The sequence below is a fragment of the Aspergillus brunneoviolaceus genome (assembly GCF_003184695.1).
Source record: "Aspergillus brunneoviolaceus CBS 621.78 unplaced genomic scaffold BO95scaffold_14, whole genome shotgun sequence".
NCBI lineage: Eukaryota > Fungi > Ascomycota > Eurotiomycetes > Eurotiales > Aspergillaceae > Aspergillus > Aspergillus brunneoviolaceus.
The window spans coordinates 203,507-219,030 of NW_020290744.1; the positions used below are offsets into that span (position 1 = coordinate 203,507).

The 15,524-nt window shown below is 56.7% G+C and overlaps 9 protein-coding genes across 9 annotated transcripts; 4 read left to right on the forward strand and 5 right to left on the reverse strand.

Moving 5' to 3' along the window:
- Window positions 1-97: 97 nt before the first annotated feature.
- Window positions 98-2,660, reverse strand: BO95DRAFT_440277 (glutamate--tRNA ligase GUS1). The gene is made up of 2 exons (XM_025585922.1): window positions 2,208-2,660; window positions 98-2,144 (listed from the first exon to the last, which is right to left on the reverse strand). Exons 1-2 carry the CDS (start codon window positions 2,463-2,465, stop codon window positions 267-269), a joined length of 2,136 nt encoding a protein of 711 aa, XP_025444998.1. The 5' UTR covers window positions 2,466-2,660; the 3' UTR covers window positions 98-266.
- On the forward strand, window positions 2,661-3,897 carry BO95DRAFT_440278 (mitochondrial 54S ribosomal protein uL1m). The gene is made up of 3 exons (XM_025585923.1): window positions 2,661-2,997; window positions 3,080-3,644; window positions 3,713-3,897. Exons 1-3 carry the CDS (start codon window positions 2,726-2,728, stop codon window positions 3,803-3,805), a joined length of 930 nt encoding a protein of 309 aa, XP_025444999.1. The 5' UTR covers window positions 2,661-2,725; the 3' UTR covers window positions 3,806-3,897.
- Window positions 3,898-3,965: 68 nt separating this feature from the next.
- Window positions 3,966-5,044, reverse strand: BO95DRAFT_408093 (COG2 family protein; the record flags this gene model as incomplete). The annotated part of the gene is made up of 2 exons (XM_025584093.1): window positions 4,911-5,044; window positions 3,966-4,841 (listed from the first exon to the last, which is right to left on the reverse strand). Exons 1-2 carry the CDS (start codon window positions 4,923-4,925, stop codon window positions 3,966-3,968), a joined length of 891 nt encoding a protein of 296 aa, XP_025445000.1. The 5' UTR covers window positions 4,926-5,044.
- Window positions 5,045-5,530: 486 nt separating this feature from the next.
- On the forward strand, window positions 5,531-7,279 carry BO95DRAFT_50015 (uncharacterized protein). The gene has a single exon (XM_025590967.1). It carries the CDS (start codon window positions 5,771-5,773, stop codon window positions 7,121-7,123), a length of 1,353 nt encoding a protein of 450 aa, XP_025445001.1. The 5' UTR covers window positions 5,531-5,770; the 3' UTR covers window positions 7,124-7,279.
- A 157-nt stretch (window positions 7,280-7,436) lies between these two features.
- BO95DRAFT_429402 (Mrp/NBP35 family ATP-binding protein) lies at window positions 7,437-8,713 on the reverse strand (the record flags this gene model as incomplete). The annotated part of the gene is made up of 2 exons (XM_025584889.1): window positions 7,437-8,609; window positions 8,681-8,713. The coding sequence occupies 2 exons, from the start codon at window positions 8,711-8,713 to the stop codon at window positions 7,437-7,439; spliced, it is 1,206 nt and encodes a 401-aa protein (XP_025445002.1).
- Window positions 8,714-9,003: 290 nt separating this feature from the next.
- On the reverse strand, window positions 9,004-10,604 carry BO95DRAFT_440281 (protein phosphatase regulator SHP1). Its single transcript, XM_025585924.1, has 3 exons — window positions 10,324-10,604; window positions 9,884-10,263; window positions 9,004-9,832 (listed from the first exon to the last, which is right to left on the reverse strand). The coding sequence occupies exons 1-3, from the start codon at window positions 10,393-10,395 to the stop codon at window positions 9,109-9,111; spliced, it is 1,176 nt and encodes a 391-aa protein (XP_025445003.1). The 5' UTR covers window positions 10,396-10,604; the 3' UTR covers window positions 9,004-9,108.
- A 201-nt stretch (window positions 10,605-10,805) lies between these two features.
- BO95DRAFT_440282 (TOM13-domain-containing protein) lies at window positions 10,806-11,899 on the forward strand. Its single transcript, XM_025585925.1, has 2 exons — window positions 10,806-11,446; window positions 11,544-11,899. Exons 1-2 carry the CDS (start codon window positions 11,171-11,173, stop codon window positions 11,658-11,660), a joined length of 393 nt encoding a protein of 130 aa, XP_025445004.1. The 5' UTR covers window positions 10,806-11,170; the 3' UTR covers window positions 11,661-11,899.
- A 225-nt stretch (window positions 11,900-12,124) lies between these two features.
- Window positions 12,125-14,119, forward strand: BO95DRAFT_440284 (membrane insertase OXA1). Its single transcript, XM_025585926.1, has 3 exons — window positions 12,125-12,282; window positions 12,350-13,099; window positions 13,191-14,119. The coding sequence occupies exons 1-3, from the start codon at window positions 12,193-12,195 to the stop codon at window positions 13,836-13,838; spliced, it is 1,488 nt and encodes a 495-aa protein (XP_025445005.1). The 5' UTR covers window positions 12,125-12,192; the 3' UTR covers window positions 13,839-14,119.
- Window positions 14,120-14,324: 205 nt separating this feature from the next.
- BO95DRAFT_461077 (adenylate kinase family protein) lies at window positions 14,325-15,481 on the reverse strand (the record flags this gene model as incomplete). Its single annotated transcript, XM_025588796.1, has 5 exons — window positions 14,325-14,384; window positions 14,434-14,493; window positions 14,565-14,783; window positions 14,841-15,124; window positions 15,211-15,481. 5 exons carry the CDS (start codon window positions 15,479-15,481, stop codon window positions 14,325-14,327), a joined length of 894 nt encoding a protein of 297 aa, XP_025445006.1.
- Window positions 15,482-15,524: the final 43 nt, after the last annotated feature.

The window sequence follows — 15,524 nt, forward strand, 5'->3', positions numbered from 1 at the left end:
TCGGTCCTGGGTCAAGGGCTTACCTACACCTTGATTTGTGGACGAGCTGCACCCGCCAGAACGCGGTTGGACCATACGACTACGACTACGACTGGCCCGTGATCGTCTACGTACGGAGAACTGGAATGAGAGAACAAGAAAGAACAAGAAACAAAAGAACCTTGAAACTTGAAACTTGATCGAGTCTTTTAGTGCAATATAAATCCGAAAAGTTTATTCGTTGTATCTTCATAGGCGTCTATACCTCCAGAAAAGCGGAAGCGGATCTATTTGCCCGCCTTACCGGTGGGGATGTTGAACAGCACGGCGGGCTGGCCGGGGGCGTAGGGGCGGTCGAGACGGTAGTAGCCCTTGCGCTCGAACTGGATGATGTCGCCCTCCTTGAGGTCGGCAACGTTGGCGTCGGCGACGGCCTCATCCCGGAACTCGGTGTGGGGGTTCAGGACGGCCTCGAGGGTGTCCTCCTCGGTCATGGTGTCCTTGTTGAGCAAAAAGTCGAAGTCGACCAGCTCGACGGGGACGAGCTCCTGGTCGGCCGAGAGCCAGGTCACCTTCTTCTCCGTCTTCTTAAAGTCACCCGCCAAGTGGAGGTCGAGCTCCAGGGCGGTGACGACGCCCGTGGCCGCGTCGGTCTCGATCTTGCGCACGATCGCGTTGCCCCACGCCATCAGCGTGATCTCCTCGTCCTGCTTGAAGGTCTTGGCGTCCTCCTGGTCGAACAGGATCGAGCCGCTGAAGGTCACCTTCTTGGTGCCGATCGCCGGGTTCTTGGCGTGCTTGGGCTTGTCCTCGGTGTACGCGGCAGGCGCGCCGTTCAGCTTGGCCTTGACCAGCTGGTTCTTGAACAGCGCGGTGTGGCGCGGAGCAACGGGGTCGATGTACTTCTTGTTGGTCGCCCAGAAGAGGGTCCAGTCCAGGTTCACGATGTTCTTGCTGGGGCCCTGCTTCAGGATGAACTCGCGCAGAGCCGGGATCGTCATGCCGCGACGACGGATACCCCGGATAGTGGGGAAGCGCGGGTCATCCCAGCCCCAGACAGCGCCGGACTCGACCAGCTTGGTGAGCTTTCTCTTGGACAGCAGGGTCCGCACGAAGTTCATGCGGGCGAAGTCCCAGACCTGCACATGGCGAAGCTTGAGGGTGTCCAGGAACCACTGGTACTGGGCATTGCGGTCACGGTACTCAATGGTTCTCAGGGCGTGGGTGACACCCTCCTTGGAATCAACGATCGGGCATGCGAAGTCGTAGGTAGGATAGATCTTCCACTTGGAGCCAGTTCGGTGGTGCTCCGCGACGTTGCATCGGTAGATGACGGGGTCACGAAGCGTCTTGTTGGGAGCGTCATACGAGATCTTGGCCCGAATGCACCACCGCAGTCCCTCGGGGGTTCCCTGCTTCATCTCCTCGAAGCGAGCAAGACTCTCTTCGACCGATGCGTCACGGCGCTTGCTGGGCTCGCCGACCATTCTTTGTTCGGCCATGGTCTCCTTGTCGGTATCATCGGCATAGGCATGTCCCTCCTTGATGATGCGGATAGCGTACTCGTAGAGCTCGTCAAAGTAGTCACTGGTGTAGCTCAGCCTGTCCGGCTTGATTCCCATAAGGGCCAGATCCTCGATGATGGCATCCTGGAATTCCAGCTTCTCGTTCGAGGGGTTGGTGTCATCGAAACGCACCAGCAGGGTTCCAGCATACTTCTCGTGGGCGAAGTAGTCGTTCAGTAGAGCCGCCTTGGCGTGTCCGATGTGGAGGTATCCAGAGGGCTCAGGGGGGAAGCGAGTCACCACACCCTTATCAGTGTTGAGGAGGTTGATGTCGTAGCTGGCTCCCTCCTTGGCCTTGGCGGTCTTCTTCTCCTTGGCGACGGCGTTCATGGACTCGAGGGCAGTGGCGGCCCAGGGGCAGAGCTCGTCGATGAAGTTGAACCAACGGGTCAGGCTGACCAGAGCACCCTTGCGCACAGGGGAGATGGCAACCCTGTTGGCCCGGAGAGCACCCCAGATGGCGAGGTCGGCGGTCGAGAGCGAGTAACCAGCGACGAAAGAGCGCAGGAGGAAGTGGTTGTTCAGGCGCTGGAGCTGAGGCTCGAGGGTCTTGAAGTCGAGGGTGGTGAAAGTCTCGAGCTGAGAGAGCCATTCGGTCTCCTACATTGCAGTGGTTAGTAGACGTAGAACCATGTGCAATTGGACGGTATCCAGCCCACGTACCAACTTCTCATCCTTGGCGTTCAGGAAAGGAAAAGCAGCACGCAGTTCCTTAATCGCATTATCGGAGCCATAGACAGGCGAACCGTTAGCACCGGTGAGTTCGACGGTGGCCTTGTCCCCACTGCTCAAGACAGCGCTATCTTCGTAGTTGATAGCAATGACCTCCTGCTCCTGGTTGAGCGAAGTGGCAACCAGAAGGACAGGTAGCAAAGCGGCCGGGTTGGCGCGAGTGGCCAGAGTCAGCTGAAACTGCGACATCTCTCTTCTTCGCTTCTTCGTGAGAAAAGAATTGGGATGATGGGAAGAAGTGAAGAAGTAGAAGGCGGGGGTGGGCGGAGAGGGGCACTTTTCTTGACTCAATCGGGATTCCGCCGGCGGTATTGTTTCTCCGCCTTTCCAGGGCCGCCCGGACTCGGAACTTGCTCGAGTTCCCGTCGGCGGCCAAAAAACATCGGCTTTCCCATTTGGCATTGGGCGTTTTGTTCATTCAGAATCCGGGCTCAAACACGCCTGCCGCCATGTCTTCCTTGCACTCACTGCTGCCCACTGCGGCACGGGGATTGGTCTCTTCCTGTCGATCTGCCCTGCGACCTGGCCCCTTGGCTTCGGTCGTTTCCACTTTTCAGCAGACGCGATGGGCTAGCAAGGCAAGCGTGAAAAGAGTCAAGAGTCAGGGCTACAAGAGCAACAAGGACAAGGCCAAGGTCAAGGGCAAGAAGGTCACGAACAAGGAATTCAAGCAGCATAACCTGAAGGATATGGAGCAATTTGCGCTGTGCGATGCGATGAGGTATGTGCAAACTGCTTCGCGGAATTGTCATTCGACCCAGAGACAAGTCAGTCGCTGATCACTCAACCTTTGGGGACTGCAGATATATCCGCGCCTTCGAAGTCGGCCGCCAGCCCACTGTCTCCAAGTATGAACTGCACATCCGCCTGAAGTCCAAGCGAGACGGTCCCGTCATCCGCAACATGCTCCGATTGCCCCATTCGATCTCGACGGAATCTCGAATCGCCGTCATCTGTCCCCCCGGTTCGAGACAGGAGAAGGAAGCTCGCGATGCGGGTGCTGTTCTGGTCGGAGAACAGGAGGTTTTCGATGCGGTGAAGGGTGGCAACATTCCCTTCGATCGCTGTATCGCCCATCCGGACAGTATGGAGGCCTTGAGCAAAGCCGGCCTGGGCAGGTTCCTGGGTCCCCGCGGTCTGATGCCCAGCGCAAAGATGGGTACGGTGGTTGAAGATGTGGCCTCCCGGGTCGAGATGCTACGTGGTGGTACGACCTACAGAGAGCGTGCTGCCGTCATTCGTCTTCCCATCGGCCAGTTGGGTTTCTCCCCGGAGCAATTGCGCGACAACATGCGTATCGCTCTGGAGCAGATCAAGAAGGATGCCGCCGCCATGAACGATCGCATAGTTAAAGAGATCTACGAGGTGGTAAGTCAGCGACCATCCATTTTAAAAAGTCCTCCGGTCAAGGACCTGTCGCTAACCCACAACTCCAGGTGTTGAGCTCCACGAATGGCCCCGGCTTCAGCTTAAACGGCGAATTCAAGTCCGACCAAACCCCAGACACCACCAGCATGCATGGCCCATAAATATAGTTTCTTGAATATCCCGAGTGTACAGAATATGTTTCATTAGGCAGGACACGGTGTATAATGGTATTGTTTGACATATATCTCCAAAGCATAAGACTTTTCCCCAACGCCGACGCTATGCACAAGTGGCTTCACTCCTATTCTCGGGAGAGAGAATCTAGGATTTCATGTTCTTCAGTGCAGACACCGCTGTGGCGTCCTCACCCATGATCTTGTAGAGGCGTAAGATAGCCATCGTTCTCTTGTCTCGCTTGTCACCCGCATGGCTGGCCTGGTCCAGGGCCGTTTTCAGATCCAGGAGCAGCGCTGATCGAATCTTCGAGGCCCGAGTTCGCTGGCCTTGGATGAAGGGATGTTCCTCGCCAATCCGGGCCGCCAGCCTCGTCAGGTACAAATACTTCTGGATATGGTGCTCGAGCGTTTTCAGCGAAACGAGCGGTGTTGCCGAAGCCCCGTTTGTTAGTTCCTCCTCACTATCATCGCTGGCGCTGTCCAGAAAGTCCGAGTCCGACTCGACCTCGGTAGCGGAGGAGTCGGCGCGAGGTTGGCGAGCGGCGTCTCCGATCATGAGTTTCCTCTCCAGCTCCTCGATGCGATCCACGTAGTCCAGCAACGCGCGTCCCACGTTGACCTCACCCTTCAACCGCTTCTTCTCTTTCAGCAGCCCTTCGACCTCCTCCTGTCGGGCCTCCACCTTATCGCGGATCGCCCGCACATCGCGCTGGAAGGCCAGGAGCCCGACGCGCACCTGTTCGACCTTCTCCTCTCCACCCTGCAGTGCGATCCCCAGCGACAGAAAATCCTGGTAGTTCTCGTTGACCAGGTCGAGCAGCTCCCGGCTGAGCAATTGGTCGAGGTCCCGTAGTTCTTGTCGCAAGTCTTCCAGGCTCTGGTGTCGGTTGGTCAATGAGGAGAGGTAGGTGGCGGGGTCGAAATCCGGTGCGAGAAAGGAGGCACGGGACAGAGGTTCCGGGAATGGCAGGCCGGATGTATCGTCATCGAGATCGGAGGCCGACTCGTCGGAGTCGCCAAACTACCGCGGAGATGGAATTGTCAGCCCGGGTGAGGGGAGGTGGGTGGAAATGGATGGATGCATGCATACACGGAAGTTGTTCATTCTGGAAGTAAGGTCGGATATAGGCCAGGCTGAAGGACGCGCACAGATGGTTGACAAACAACAATGTTTTGGGGAAGTCGGGGAGGGAGTGGAAGAGTGAAGAGAGGGGAAGGAAGTGGAGAGGTACGGAAGTTACTTTACTTAGTGGTGGTAGTTACGGAGTAGTTAAGAGGTAAGTTACAGGTGGTGGCATGCTGACCAGTTGGTGGTTCTAAGCGGAGGGAGTATACGATTGAAGAGCAACCTTATACTTCCGCGTTTGCTACTTACTGTACAGTACATCTACATCTGCATCTACATCTACGCCTACATACGGTATATACAGTACATAACCATCTTCATTTCTCTTGGTCTTGCAGAAGCTAGCCTGGTCGCATTGATCAGCGTGTCATCCGACGCTCGGGAGTCATGGCGATGGCGATCATGGTCTCAGACAGCCACACCACAGGGTTACGCGGAGCTCATGCGTGGTTGTGTTCCCAGTGACTGATGCGCTGGAACAACCACCTACGTGTCTCGTGCCGTTGATCTGTGTCCTCCCCGCTACTGCCACTGCTGTTGCTGTTGCTGTTGCTGTTGCTGTTGCCGCTGCCGCTGCCGCCGTCTCAGCTGCGCGTTGAGACCGTAAGGTGGGGTTGATCATCGCCTTGGGGAGGATGGTGTAGCTTTTGGTGGTGGTGATGGTGATGGGTGATGGTGATGGTGGTGTTGTCATCCTCGCTTTTCGTTGTTGTCCCCCTCCTCCCCCTCCCCTCCCCTCCCCTCCTCCCCTTCGGTCCACGTTCTAGTCTAGCCTTGCATCCACACTGGCTGGGATTCTTGTTTGTCATCGGCTGGCCGGAACAATGGATCTTCACTCAGACAGGCTGTTCACCCACACGGGTGCTTCTTTTGCCCCGTCATCCTCGTCGTCTTCCTTCCCGCGCCGCCGATGGTCGCAGCTCAGCCCTCTGCATATTCACCCCCATACCCATACCCATACCCATACCTCCTCGTCTGCGGTGGTCGAGACTGTCCGACCCTCTCCATCCACGCATCATCCCTATCGCAACGATGACCTGTCTCTGACTGCTGAGTCCTCTCGAGCACATCGTGCCACTGCACTCCGTCAGTTGAATGGTTATGCCAGGCCCTTATCAGCCAAGGGCCGGCCCGCAACCTCTCGGCCATCCTCCTCCATCAACACCACCACCACCACCACCTTAGGGTCTCAACCCGTGCTGGTGCGAGCATATTCCGGAGAAAGCCCTAATGCGACATCCACTGCAGCCACGATGCCTTCACGGCGCTCATTCCTCTTCTTCTCTTCGCGCTCGAGCAGCCGCCCTCATGCGCCGGCGCTCCCCTCCGAAGAGGATTTTAGCATCGATGGCATCTTGCGCGCCATCGAGCCCGATATCCGGCACACGCTCGACGCCATCGGCGAGATCTGCGGTCGCAGCAAGCTGAGCCTGGCCAACGAGTACGGGAGCCATATCGCGCCCCTGGGCGAGATCCGCGCTCCGCCCGGCGGCCTGTTGACGGTGGATGAAGCAAGCTCCGACCACGAGCGACAGGCCGACAACGACGTTGTCATCTATGACGACGATAACAGCGTTGCCGACGGGCGTGATTTCCACTCCGCTCCGCCCTTTCGGTACTGGGGCCAACTCCGACAGGCGACGACGACGACGACAACGAGGACGGGGTCTCACTCGAGAATGTCCTTACCCGCGGACAGCGCATCGCTGCAGGTTCAGCCCACGACCCCACGATCCTCGGCAGCCTTGCAGTCGGCGCATGGCGACACTGGGGTTGACTTGCTTCTGACCACCAGGGAGATCGCGTCCAAGTCGAGCGCCAGTGGCCGAGGTCTCCTGGGGAGGAAGGTGAAGAACGACGCCCGACGCCGGACCTACGAGATGATTACACCGGCACTGGTGTCGGAGACATTGCTGGACGCGCAGGCCGAGAGCCACTATCCTCCCGAGGCATCCCGTCGCAGTCGGCCGCTCAGTACGAGCAATGTAGGAACCGCGCAAGCTGGCGAAGACCACCTTTCGGGGACACCCCGACCGTCCTCGATGGTCGATATGCGGAGCCTCTTCGGCTGGCTCCGGTATATCATGAACGATGCCGAGTATGGACGTAGTCCGGTGACAGCAGAAATGAGGCTGCGGGCAATGCTGGAGCGGCCAGCCCACGGCCATGATGACTGAATGATCTGTTTTTCTGTCTATGATTGATGATATACGACTGTATGCTATTTCATGACTCCAATCCAATATGCAAGTCCCAACCTTTGGGATACAAGTTCAAATGCACATGCACATGCACATGCACATGCAGACAATCTTCAATTCTAGACCGAATCTCCCCGACAGTCTTCTCAAACTCAGAAACCATGGTATCGTTCCCACCGTACACACACAAGGACATCATATATGAACATGAACAAGATAAATGCATCCACCTATATACTTCTCACCTCACAAGTTTATAGAACCCAAACCCCAAGCCCACAAAGGAATTCTACCCCTCAATCTCCGCAATCAACGTCCTCGCAAACCCCTCAAACCGAGCATACGACCACCCCTCCTGATACTTCTCAACCAAAGGCCGATCATCATCCACCTTTTCCTTTTCCTTTTCCTGTTCCTCCTCCGCATCCTCCTCCTGATCACTCCCCTCCCCATCCGCCCCAATCCCCCTCCCCTCCACCAACGCCCCAAACCCAACATCCACCGGCACGCTCCCCAGAAACCTGACCCCCATCTCCCTCGCCATAACCTCCCCGCCCCCGCTCGAAAACAGATTCGTCACCTCCCCACAGCACGGACACGTATACCCGGACATATTCTCGATGACGCCGAGCGTGGGGATCTGCGTCTTGACGCAGAAGTTGACTTCCTTGCGCACGTCGGAGGTGGCGATGGCCTGCGGGGTGGTTACGAGGATGGCGCCGGCGAGGCGGGGGGGCGTTGCCTGCGTCGCTGGGGATTGAGGGGCGGAGGAGGGTGAGGTAGGGCCGGTGCTGCACAGCGTGAGGAGCTGCTCGGCGAGGGCGATGTGCTCGTCGCTCGTGCCGGGCGGGGTGTCGACCAGCAAATAGTCGGTCTCCCCCCAGAGGACGTCCGAGAGGAATTGTCGGATCATGGCGGTTTTCTTGGGGCCGCGCCAGATGACGGCGTCGGAGCGGGAGCGTAGCAGGAAGCCGAGGGACATGCAGTGTAGTGGGCCGCGGGGGGTGGAGGGGGAGGAGGTCTTTGAGGGGGTGGATGTGGTGGGTTCTCGGTGGTGGTCTTGAGCGGGTGTCGTTGTGGTGGTAGGGGTAGGAGAAGGTGGCGATGACGATGCTGAGGCTGGTGCATCTACAGCGGTATGCACGGGAACAGGCAGCCAGCCGCCGGGCGCTTGCGTGATCTTTGCATCTTCCAGGCCGACTAAGCGCGGGATCGAGGGCCCCGTGAGGTCGATGTCGAGGATCCCCACGGATTTGCCCTGCAGGGAGAGCGCCAGGGCCAGCTGCAGCGTCACGGAGGATTTGCCGACGCCGCCTTTGCCGGAGAGGACCTGTTCCCGATCAGAGATGTTAGTCGCATATCCTCGCAGGAAGCTGGGGTTGTTGAGGGCGGGATTTCTGGAGTGAGGGTGTAGTAGGTTCGCAGGTGCGTGTGCTGGAGTATGCTGGAGTATGACCCTCCACTGCGCGTTATCGATAAGAGGAGGAGGGGCAAATATTCCAGCAAAGGCACAGGGATTGGAAGTTCTCTCACCAGCACCACGTTCTTAACTCCGTCCAGAGGCATCTTCTTGTTTTCTACTGAATAGACGGAGAATCAATGGAGGAGCAGACAGTCTGTTTAGCGGGTGGGGGAATGAATGGAATTGATGGCGATGGCCGATTTCGGGCGCGTTTTTTTTCTGCGTCATTCCGCGGAGGTTGCTTATCAATCGGGCTTGGCGACAGGAACGCCGGAAAAGATACTCGGGTTCAGCTTCAGCTTCGCAATTTGCTCTTATTTATTACGAAGGTCGGGAGTTTTTAAATTCCGCTTTCATCTGACCTTCAGTAATACACGGAATCATTAGATCATCCCCATTGTTCATGAATCATCTCATCTCATTTCTTAGTTTTAGACCTCCAGAGACTATCTACGCCTGGCTCATTGCATAACTTCTAGTCCACGGCCTCATTGCACGCTCATTGCCACTTCTGCACCACAACGCCGCCCCTCTTGAAGTCGGCCATTTCCCCCAGGACAGCACCCTTGTCCGTAAGATCCTTGCTGGGGAACGTAGTCATCAAGACCCACGGGCGGGACTGGCTAGCGGGGCTGGACGCAGACACAAATTCGTAGACATCCCCAATCGTGTGGGTAGTGTTGAAGCGAGACGTGAGTCGTGTGCCATCGCCAAGGCGGATTTGCAGGGTGATGGTGGGCTGAGATTCATCGACAGTAGGCTTAGGTGGCTCTGAGGCCTGACTTGCTGGAGCTGGAGCTGGGGCTGGGGCCGCGGCAGAGGTCGACACGCCAGGCGTAGGGCTTCCCAGTCGCTGCCCCTGGCCAGAAAAGGGTTTGTACTTGGGCTTTGGCTTGACGTATTTTTCCTCGTGCTGGTTGATTTCCACGTCCACCTCTTGGCCAGACTGTACGTTCATGATCGAGAGAGGAGCACGACCCTGTCGGATCCCCTCCAAGATCTCTGCGTTCCGGGGGTCATCGGAGCGGTACAGCTCGCCATCGTCGACGGAGAATCCGTCGGCCCAGAAATGAAGCGTTCTCTGGACTCGTTGCGGCACTTGCGTAGCGGGCGCGCTCGGGGCTTCGATTACCCTGCTCGGAGCATCATCGCCACCGAGGGTACGTGCTGTGCCCGTGAAGTGCGACTGTCTGCTTGGTTCATCCGAGGAGGGCGGCTGGGTTCTACTACAGTGTTAGCCTCCTTCTGGGCATGCTACCGGTGGCAGGTTTCACCTCTTGGCCTTCTCGATAATCTTCTTCTTGATGTCGTCCGGGTTTTGCACGGCGAGGCCAGACTTTTCCCCTCCCGCGAAGAAATCCTGGTTCACGGAGTCCTCCTCCTCCGAGGATTCACCAGCCCCGGAGGCAAAATCGCCCAACGTCGCGAATCTCTTCTTCGGTCCGGTCCTGCGCGACGAGGACGGCTGCGGGGTAGTGGATGGAGACTGGGATGAACTCCCACCGAGTGTGCGACCGGCGACTGGCCCCGTTTCCGCTCCTAGGCGCTGCCCTGAGCCTGTGTTTGCGCCCTGCATAGCTTCGTCCTGCTCGGCAAAGAACTCGGTCACTGCGGCTTCGAGGTCCCATTCGCTGGCCGCCAGGTATTCTTGAGCCTGTAAGAAGTAGACATTAGTGTGGAGTCCAGTTCCTCTAAAATTCAGGGACAAGCATACTACTGCGGCATCAGTGCCAGACATAGCACAGAACTGGGATACTAGCTCATCGTGAGCTGCTTGGTGCTCCATGTTGATGATATAACCGGGACTGCAAAGGTCGCTGGCGCCGGAGAAAATTGGTTTGAGAATGAAGTCACTCGTTCACTTAAAACAGAGTATCGTCCAGATATTTTCAGGAGTATGCAAAAGAGGTGATAGTTGGCGGGAGGCGCCTTGGGAACAAGGAAGGAGATCTAGTGGATACAACTGGTAGTAGCTTTACTATACCTAGTTGAAGCTGGAAACAACAATGAGGACAAGCTGACAAGCTGAGGTACGTCACTGTTGCCTGATTGGTCATCCGGAAAAGGGGATCTTCCGTCTATTCATCGATTCCACATTGAAGCCTCAGGCAGAAACAGTCAGCAGTCTTGATAGCTATAACTATACTGTCTTCCGCAGTCAACTCGGCCATGTAGAAGTACCATGCACCTTATATACTATGTGTAGCTTATAGACTACCAGTTCCCATTCTCAAAGCATCATGTACTCCCTTGGCAGTTTCACACGCATCGGTGCTGGGCGTTGCGCAACTGACGAGTGAGCAGCTCTGCGGCTTACATAACCGCCGCGCAGGTCAGGTGTATTGGAGCATTCATTCCATCCACTCGTTGAACAACCTCAACAAGATACCTTACAAGCTACCCCCGTCCACTTCGGCTGTTGATTTGTCGGCCTTCATCTCCACCGGAAACCACTGATTTGACTTCTGCGAGCAGATCATTGTTTTGGACAAACCTCAGCCCTCCCATATTTCCCTCCTAAGATACCCCCCGTTTGATATACCTTGCTCCCTCCCCGCATCATGGCCGCCGACCTCTCCAACTCCGGGGAGCTCTACGAATCTGGACTGACTGTCCACTCGGACTCCGAAGTTTATTCCGCCAACCACGATGACTCCTCGCATTCCTCTTCCACTTCGAGCTCCCCTCTGATCCTCTACAAGCCCCCGACGTTCTGGAGCATTCTGCGCGGCGCCGCGATCAACCTGGTGCTTCCTTTCGTGAACGGCTTGATGTTGGGATTTGGCGAGTTGTTTGCACATGAGGCTGCCTACAGGCTAGGCTGGTCCGGCACAAAGGTATGAAGGCGTGGACCCCTGTCGTGGGAGGCAGGGGCGGACCTGCTCCTCTCCACGATGTTGACCGGCAGATGTGCTAACCCCGCGATCATTGCAGGTGTTCCCTATGCATCGACGACCTAGACCAGCTGGACCTGGCATTGAAGTGCGCGAGCTCCCGCAGCGACGGAGCACTAGAGCTGCTGGTCTGCAAGACACCACGTCCTTGGAGTAGATGATGATTGGGGAAGGCAGCATTATAGATCCTTAAAACCGGTGAAGCGGTCATCAGGGTAGGCTAGGGAGCCGTCTCCCGAGCGCAGTTCATCTGTTAAAGCAAGCAGCGCAGGATGCGCGCGTTTGTTGAGAAGTTCTACTGTACATAGATCTAAGCATCAGTTGATAGGCTTGACCTAACGGCGTCCGGCGAAGCTCATACATTTGACAAATCTGTAGCATATTCTTCACAAAGAGAATGAAATGATCAATACGAATACTGTGGACTCACCCCTCAACACCAAGTATAGCTACATGATACATAATAGTTGGTCAATGTTGCTCTGATCCTAGACCAGGTTGTCCGCCAACGATGCTGGGTCACTTGGCCCTCTTCTCCTCCGGCCGCCCGGCAGAAAAACACGGCTTGGCAACAAAAAAGCGCTCCGTCGCCGGAGCCCCGATTTTCCCATTCAGGTGTCCCTCAGTCCAGTCACTCCCTCCGATTGTCTCCTCTCCAGTCCCCAACTCGGCATTTCAATTCAACAACCATGTTGGGAGGAACTGGTCTTGCTGGCCGCGGCGCTATGCCTGCCACTGCCCGCCAGCGATTGCTTGCTTTCTCGCGCTCTAGTCGATCGGTGAGTTTATTTACGCCTTCGCTCTAATTTCCCCAACTCCCCCAGTTTAACTAACTCGGTCCTCTAGATGTCCTCATTCCGGCCGCAAGCCTCCAGAAACGCTCTTCGCTATGGAGCGTCCAGCCGGCCCATGGCTAAGACTTCCTCGCTGCGGTCTGCGTCCGCCATCCCTGCTATCTCCGCTGCTCGTTTCAATTCGACCACGGCCGCCCCCGCAGACGCTCTTACCGTCGTCCCTACTCCCGAAGTTGTTGAGGCCGTGCCAGACTTGGTGGAGATTGACATCACGACGATCCCGGAGAAGATTGGCTACCTGAAAGAATTGGGGTTGGACTACGGCTGGGGTTTCTCCTCGACAATAGAATGGATCATCGAGCATGTTCACATCTACTCGGGACTCCCGTGGTGGGCGAGTATTATCGGCACTGGTTTGCTGGTCCGTCTGGCCATGGTGAAGCCCACGCTCGAGGCTGCCAATGCCACGACCAAGCTCAACAACATCAAACACCTCACGACCCCGATCCGGGCCAAGCAGATGGCCGCCTCGCGTGAGAGCAACATGCTCGAGATGAACAAGGCCCGGGCCGACATGCAGGAGCTGCACACCAAGCACGGCATCCAGCCTTGGAAGGCAATGATTCCCATGATCCAGATTCCCCTCGGCTTTGGGTGCTACCGGGTAATCAAAGGCATGACTTCCTTGCCGGTGCCCGCTTTAACCTCGGAGCATGTTGGTTGGCTCCAGGATCTTACAATTGCCGACCCCCTCTACATCCTGCCCGCCGTCAGCTCCTTCTTCTTGTACTTCTCCCTCAAGGTATGTGCTGCCACCTTTCGATGACTCGTTCTTGTCTCCCATTCCGCTCCTGGACCGAGGCACGCTTGCTAACCGCGGCCTCCCGCAACAGAAAGGAGGAGAGTCTGGAGGCAACGCCATGCAGAACACCGAGATTGGAAGGGCGGTGCAGTACGGCCTTCCTGCCATTTCCTTCATGTTCATGGCCTTTTTCCCTGCGGCTCTGCAGCTGTACTTCACGAGCACCGGTCTCGTTGGTATGACCCAGGCGTACCTGCTTTCCAAGCCTGCTTTCCGCCAATGGGCCGGGATCGCCCAGGTGGAAAAGGTTGAGCTGGCTCCCGGCCAAGAGCAGAAGAACCCCATTCGCATGCTCCGTGAGATGATGGAGGCTGAAACTGCTAAGCAGCGGGAAGCCGCCGCCGCCGCCGCTGCCGCTGCCCGTGCTCCGGAGCAGCAGGTGAGCTATATCGACCGTGCGATTCAAAACTTCAAGCAGTCCAAGGACAAAATCAAGCAGGAGGCAAGCAGCAAGATCGACGAGATCCGTGGCACGGGACCCAAGCTGAACGAGGACGGATCGGTGGCGCAGCCCCCGCGGTTGAGCGAGAAGGACCGCAAGACGGCGGAGGACTACGAGAGGCGGAGAAAGGAAGAGGAGGAGTATAAGCGCGAGGAGCGCAACCGGGCCCGCCGCGAGGCGCACATGAGGCTGTTGGAGCAGCAGCGCCAGCAGGCCCGTTCAACGATGAAGCGATGAATTCCACACACTAGACCCTGCACCAGAAAGGATGCGGACTGGACATGATCAGCTAGCTGGAGTGGACTTTTGGGAGTTGTATTTCTCTGTATATTATGGGTGCTTTGTTCGATTTTCATTCTCATTTTCTTTCATTTCATCATCTGCATGATTACCATGTGCTTCCAACCTTGTTTATTAAGAATGCATTGGGATTTGGGATCTGCAATGATCTTGTCCATAGTTTCCTCACGGTTGGGACTCAGTGTCTGGGCTTTGTCAGCACCGGGGATTTAACTCAGTTGAAGTCCATCACTAACAACACTTCTTTAATCTCCTTCCTTTCTTTTGCACCATCCGCCTCGTCGCAAATACAAACAGGCACAGCTATACTGCAGTCCAATACAGCCAGAAGTTCCAAAGGACTAGATCAATAAGCAGTGAGGAACAACGTCAGTCATCACACACTACACGTCTCGCTTCTGACCCTGAACCTCGCCCGGTGCCTCAATTCTCCGCCTCAATCATGGCATCGAGGTATCTCCCTGCTTGATGAATAAGCACCTGCTACCAAAGGATCAGTACCACGTCTCTGAGCTTGGGGCAAGAAACTCACTTGAACGCAACGACGAAGGCTAGGATACCAATACATTTGAGGCATTTCACCCGTGTCAAACTAAGACGATGGCCGCATTATCATCAGTCATCTGATCTTCTTTCCAAAAACCCGATTGCTTCCACACCTACCATCCGTGTGGACTCCGTGAGGCCCTGATGCGCTTCGGAGAGGTAAACCCTATCGGCGACCAGGAAGGGCTGCGAATTCCGGAAGAACTTGTGGCGGGCACGGTCGTACTGTGCACGGGAGATGCGAGGCCCATTCAGCATCGAGCGCCGATACGACCAGCGGGAGAAGCGGATCTTGGAGTCGGCGTGCAGCAGCAGGGTGTGCTGGAAGTTGAAGCACTACACACCCACCACCCGTTAGCACAAGCTCCGGTCCTGTGGGGTGGTGAACCCTACTCGATCCAAGAAGTCATGCGCCGCCGGCATCATGACGAGGCCGTCGATGACGAACTCGTACACGTCGGCGGCCATCTGCTCCGCGATCTCCTGCTTGATGAGGCTGAAGAGCACGGCGCTCGGAACGATCTTGTGCTCGCCCTCGCCGTCGGGGACCGGTTTCGAAAGACGGAACCCCAGCCTGCGCTCCTCTTGCTGGACGAGGGCGTCGATTTCCAGGTAGCCGAGCTCTTCGTCCTTGGCCAGGTCGACGGCGACGGTGGTCTTGCCGGCGCCGGGCGCTCCTGCGTTGGCCGCATATCAGTTTCACAATTCGAGCCCGAGCCCGAGCCCGAGCCCGAGCCCTAAGTCAAATTCCCGCAGAACTTACCTGTGACAACGAACACGACGGCGCTGGATAGATCGGCCGGGGGTGGCTCTTCCGTGGGTCTGTGACGGGGTCTCATGGCCAGAAGCCCGACGCTGGGGAGGGATTTATCTTGAATGTGAAGGACCCGGTCGTAGCGATATTCGGGGTGATGCAAGATGCCGGCACTCGCGAGATGTCGATGATCCTGGCGCGCCAACGTAACGCTTCGAGTGTGTGCCGGCTTCAAGCGGATTGGCAGCTCGGTCTGCTGGTTTATCTCGGGGGGGCTCATGTTCCGGCCTGTTTATCAGTGTTGTGGCTGGTGTATCAGTGTT

Bases quoted from the DNA above. Each gene is read 5' to 3' on its own strand.
- BO95DRAFT_50015 (XM_025590967.1), top strand. From the start codon at position 5,771: ATGGATCTTCACTCAGACAGGCTGTTCACCCACACGGGTGCTTCTTTT.
- BO95DRAFT_440277 (XM_025585922.1), bottom strand. From the start codon at position 2,465: ATGTCGCAGTTTCAGCTGACTCTGGCCACTCGCGCCAACCCGGCCGCT. The intron at 2,145-2,207 runs GTACGTGGGCTG...ACTGCAATGTAG, and splicing joins ACGCCAAGGATGAGAAGTTG to GAGACCGAATGGCTCTCTCA.
- BO95DRAFT_440281 (XM_025585924.1), bottom strand. From the start codon at position 10,395: ATGGAGCACCAAGCAGCTCACGATGAGCTAGTATCCCAGTTCTGTGCT. The intron at 10,264-10,323 runs GTATGCTTGTCC...TACTTCTTACAG, and splicing joins CTGGCACTGATGCCGCAGTA to GCTCAAGAATACCTGGCGGC. The intron at 9,833-9,883 runs GTGAAACCTGCC...ACACTGTAGTAG, and splicing joins ATTATCGAGAAGGCCAAGAG to AACCCAGCCGCCCTCCTCGG.
- BO95DRAFT_440278 (XM_025585923.1), top strand. From the start codon at position 2,726: ATGTCTTCCTTGCACTCACTGCTGCCCACTGCGGCACGGGGATTGGTC. The intron at 2,998-3,079 runs GTATGTGCAAAC...TGGGGACTGCAG, and splicing joins GCGCTGTGCGATGCGATGAG to ATATATCCGCGCCTTCGAAG. The intron at 3,645-3,712 runs GTAAGTCAGCGA...CCACAACTCCAG, and splicing joins TTAAAGAGATCTACGAGGTG to GTGTTGAGCTCCACGAATGG.
- BO95DRAFT_440282 (XM_025585925.1), top strand. From the start codon at position 11,171: ATGGCCGCCGACCTCTCCAACTCCGGGGAGCTCTACGAATCTGGACTG. The intron at 11,447-11,543 runs GTATGAAGGCGT...CGATCATTGCAG, and splicing joins TAGGCTGGTCCGGCACAAAG to GTGTTCCCTATGCATCGACG.
- BO95DRAFT_440284 (XM_025585926.1), top strand. From the start codon at position 12,193: ATGTTGGGAGGAACTGGTCTTGCTGGCCGCGGCGCTATGCCTGCCACT. The intron at 12,283-12,349 runs GTGAGTTTATTT...TCGGTCCTCTAG, and splicing joins TCTCGCGCTCTAGTCGATCG to ATGTCCTCATTCCGGCCGCA. The intron at 13,100-13,190 runs GTATGTGCTGCC...CTCCCGCAACAG, and splicing joins TCTTGTACTTCTCCCTCAAG to AAAGGAGGAGAGTCTGGAGG.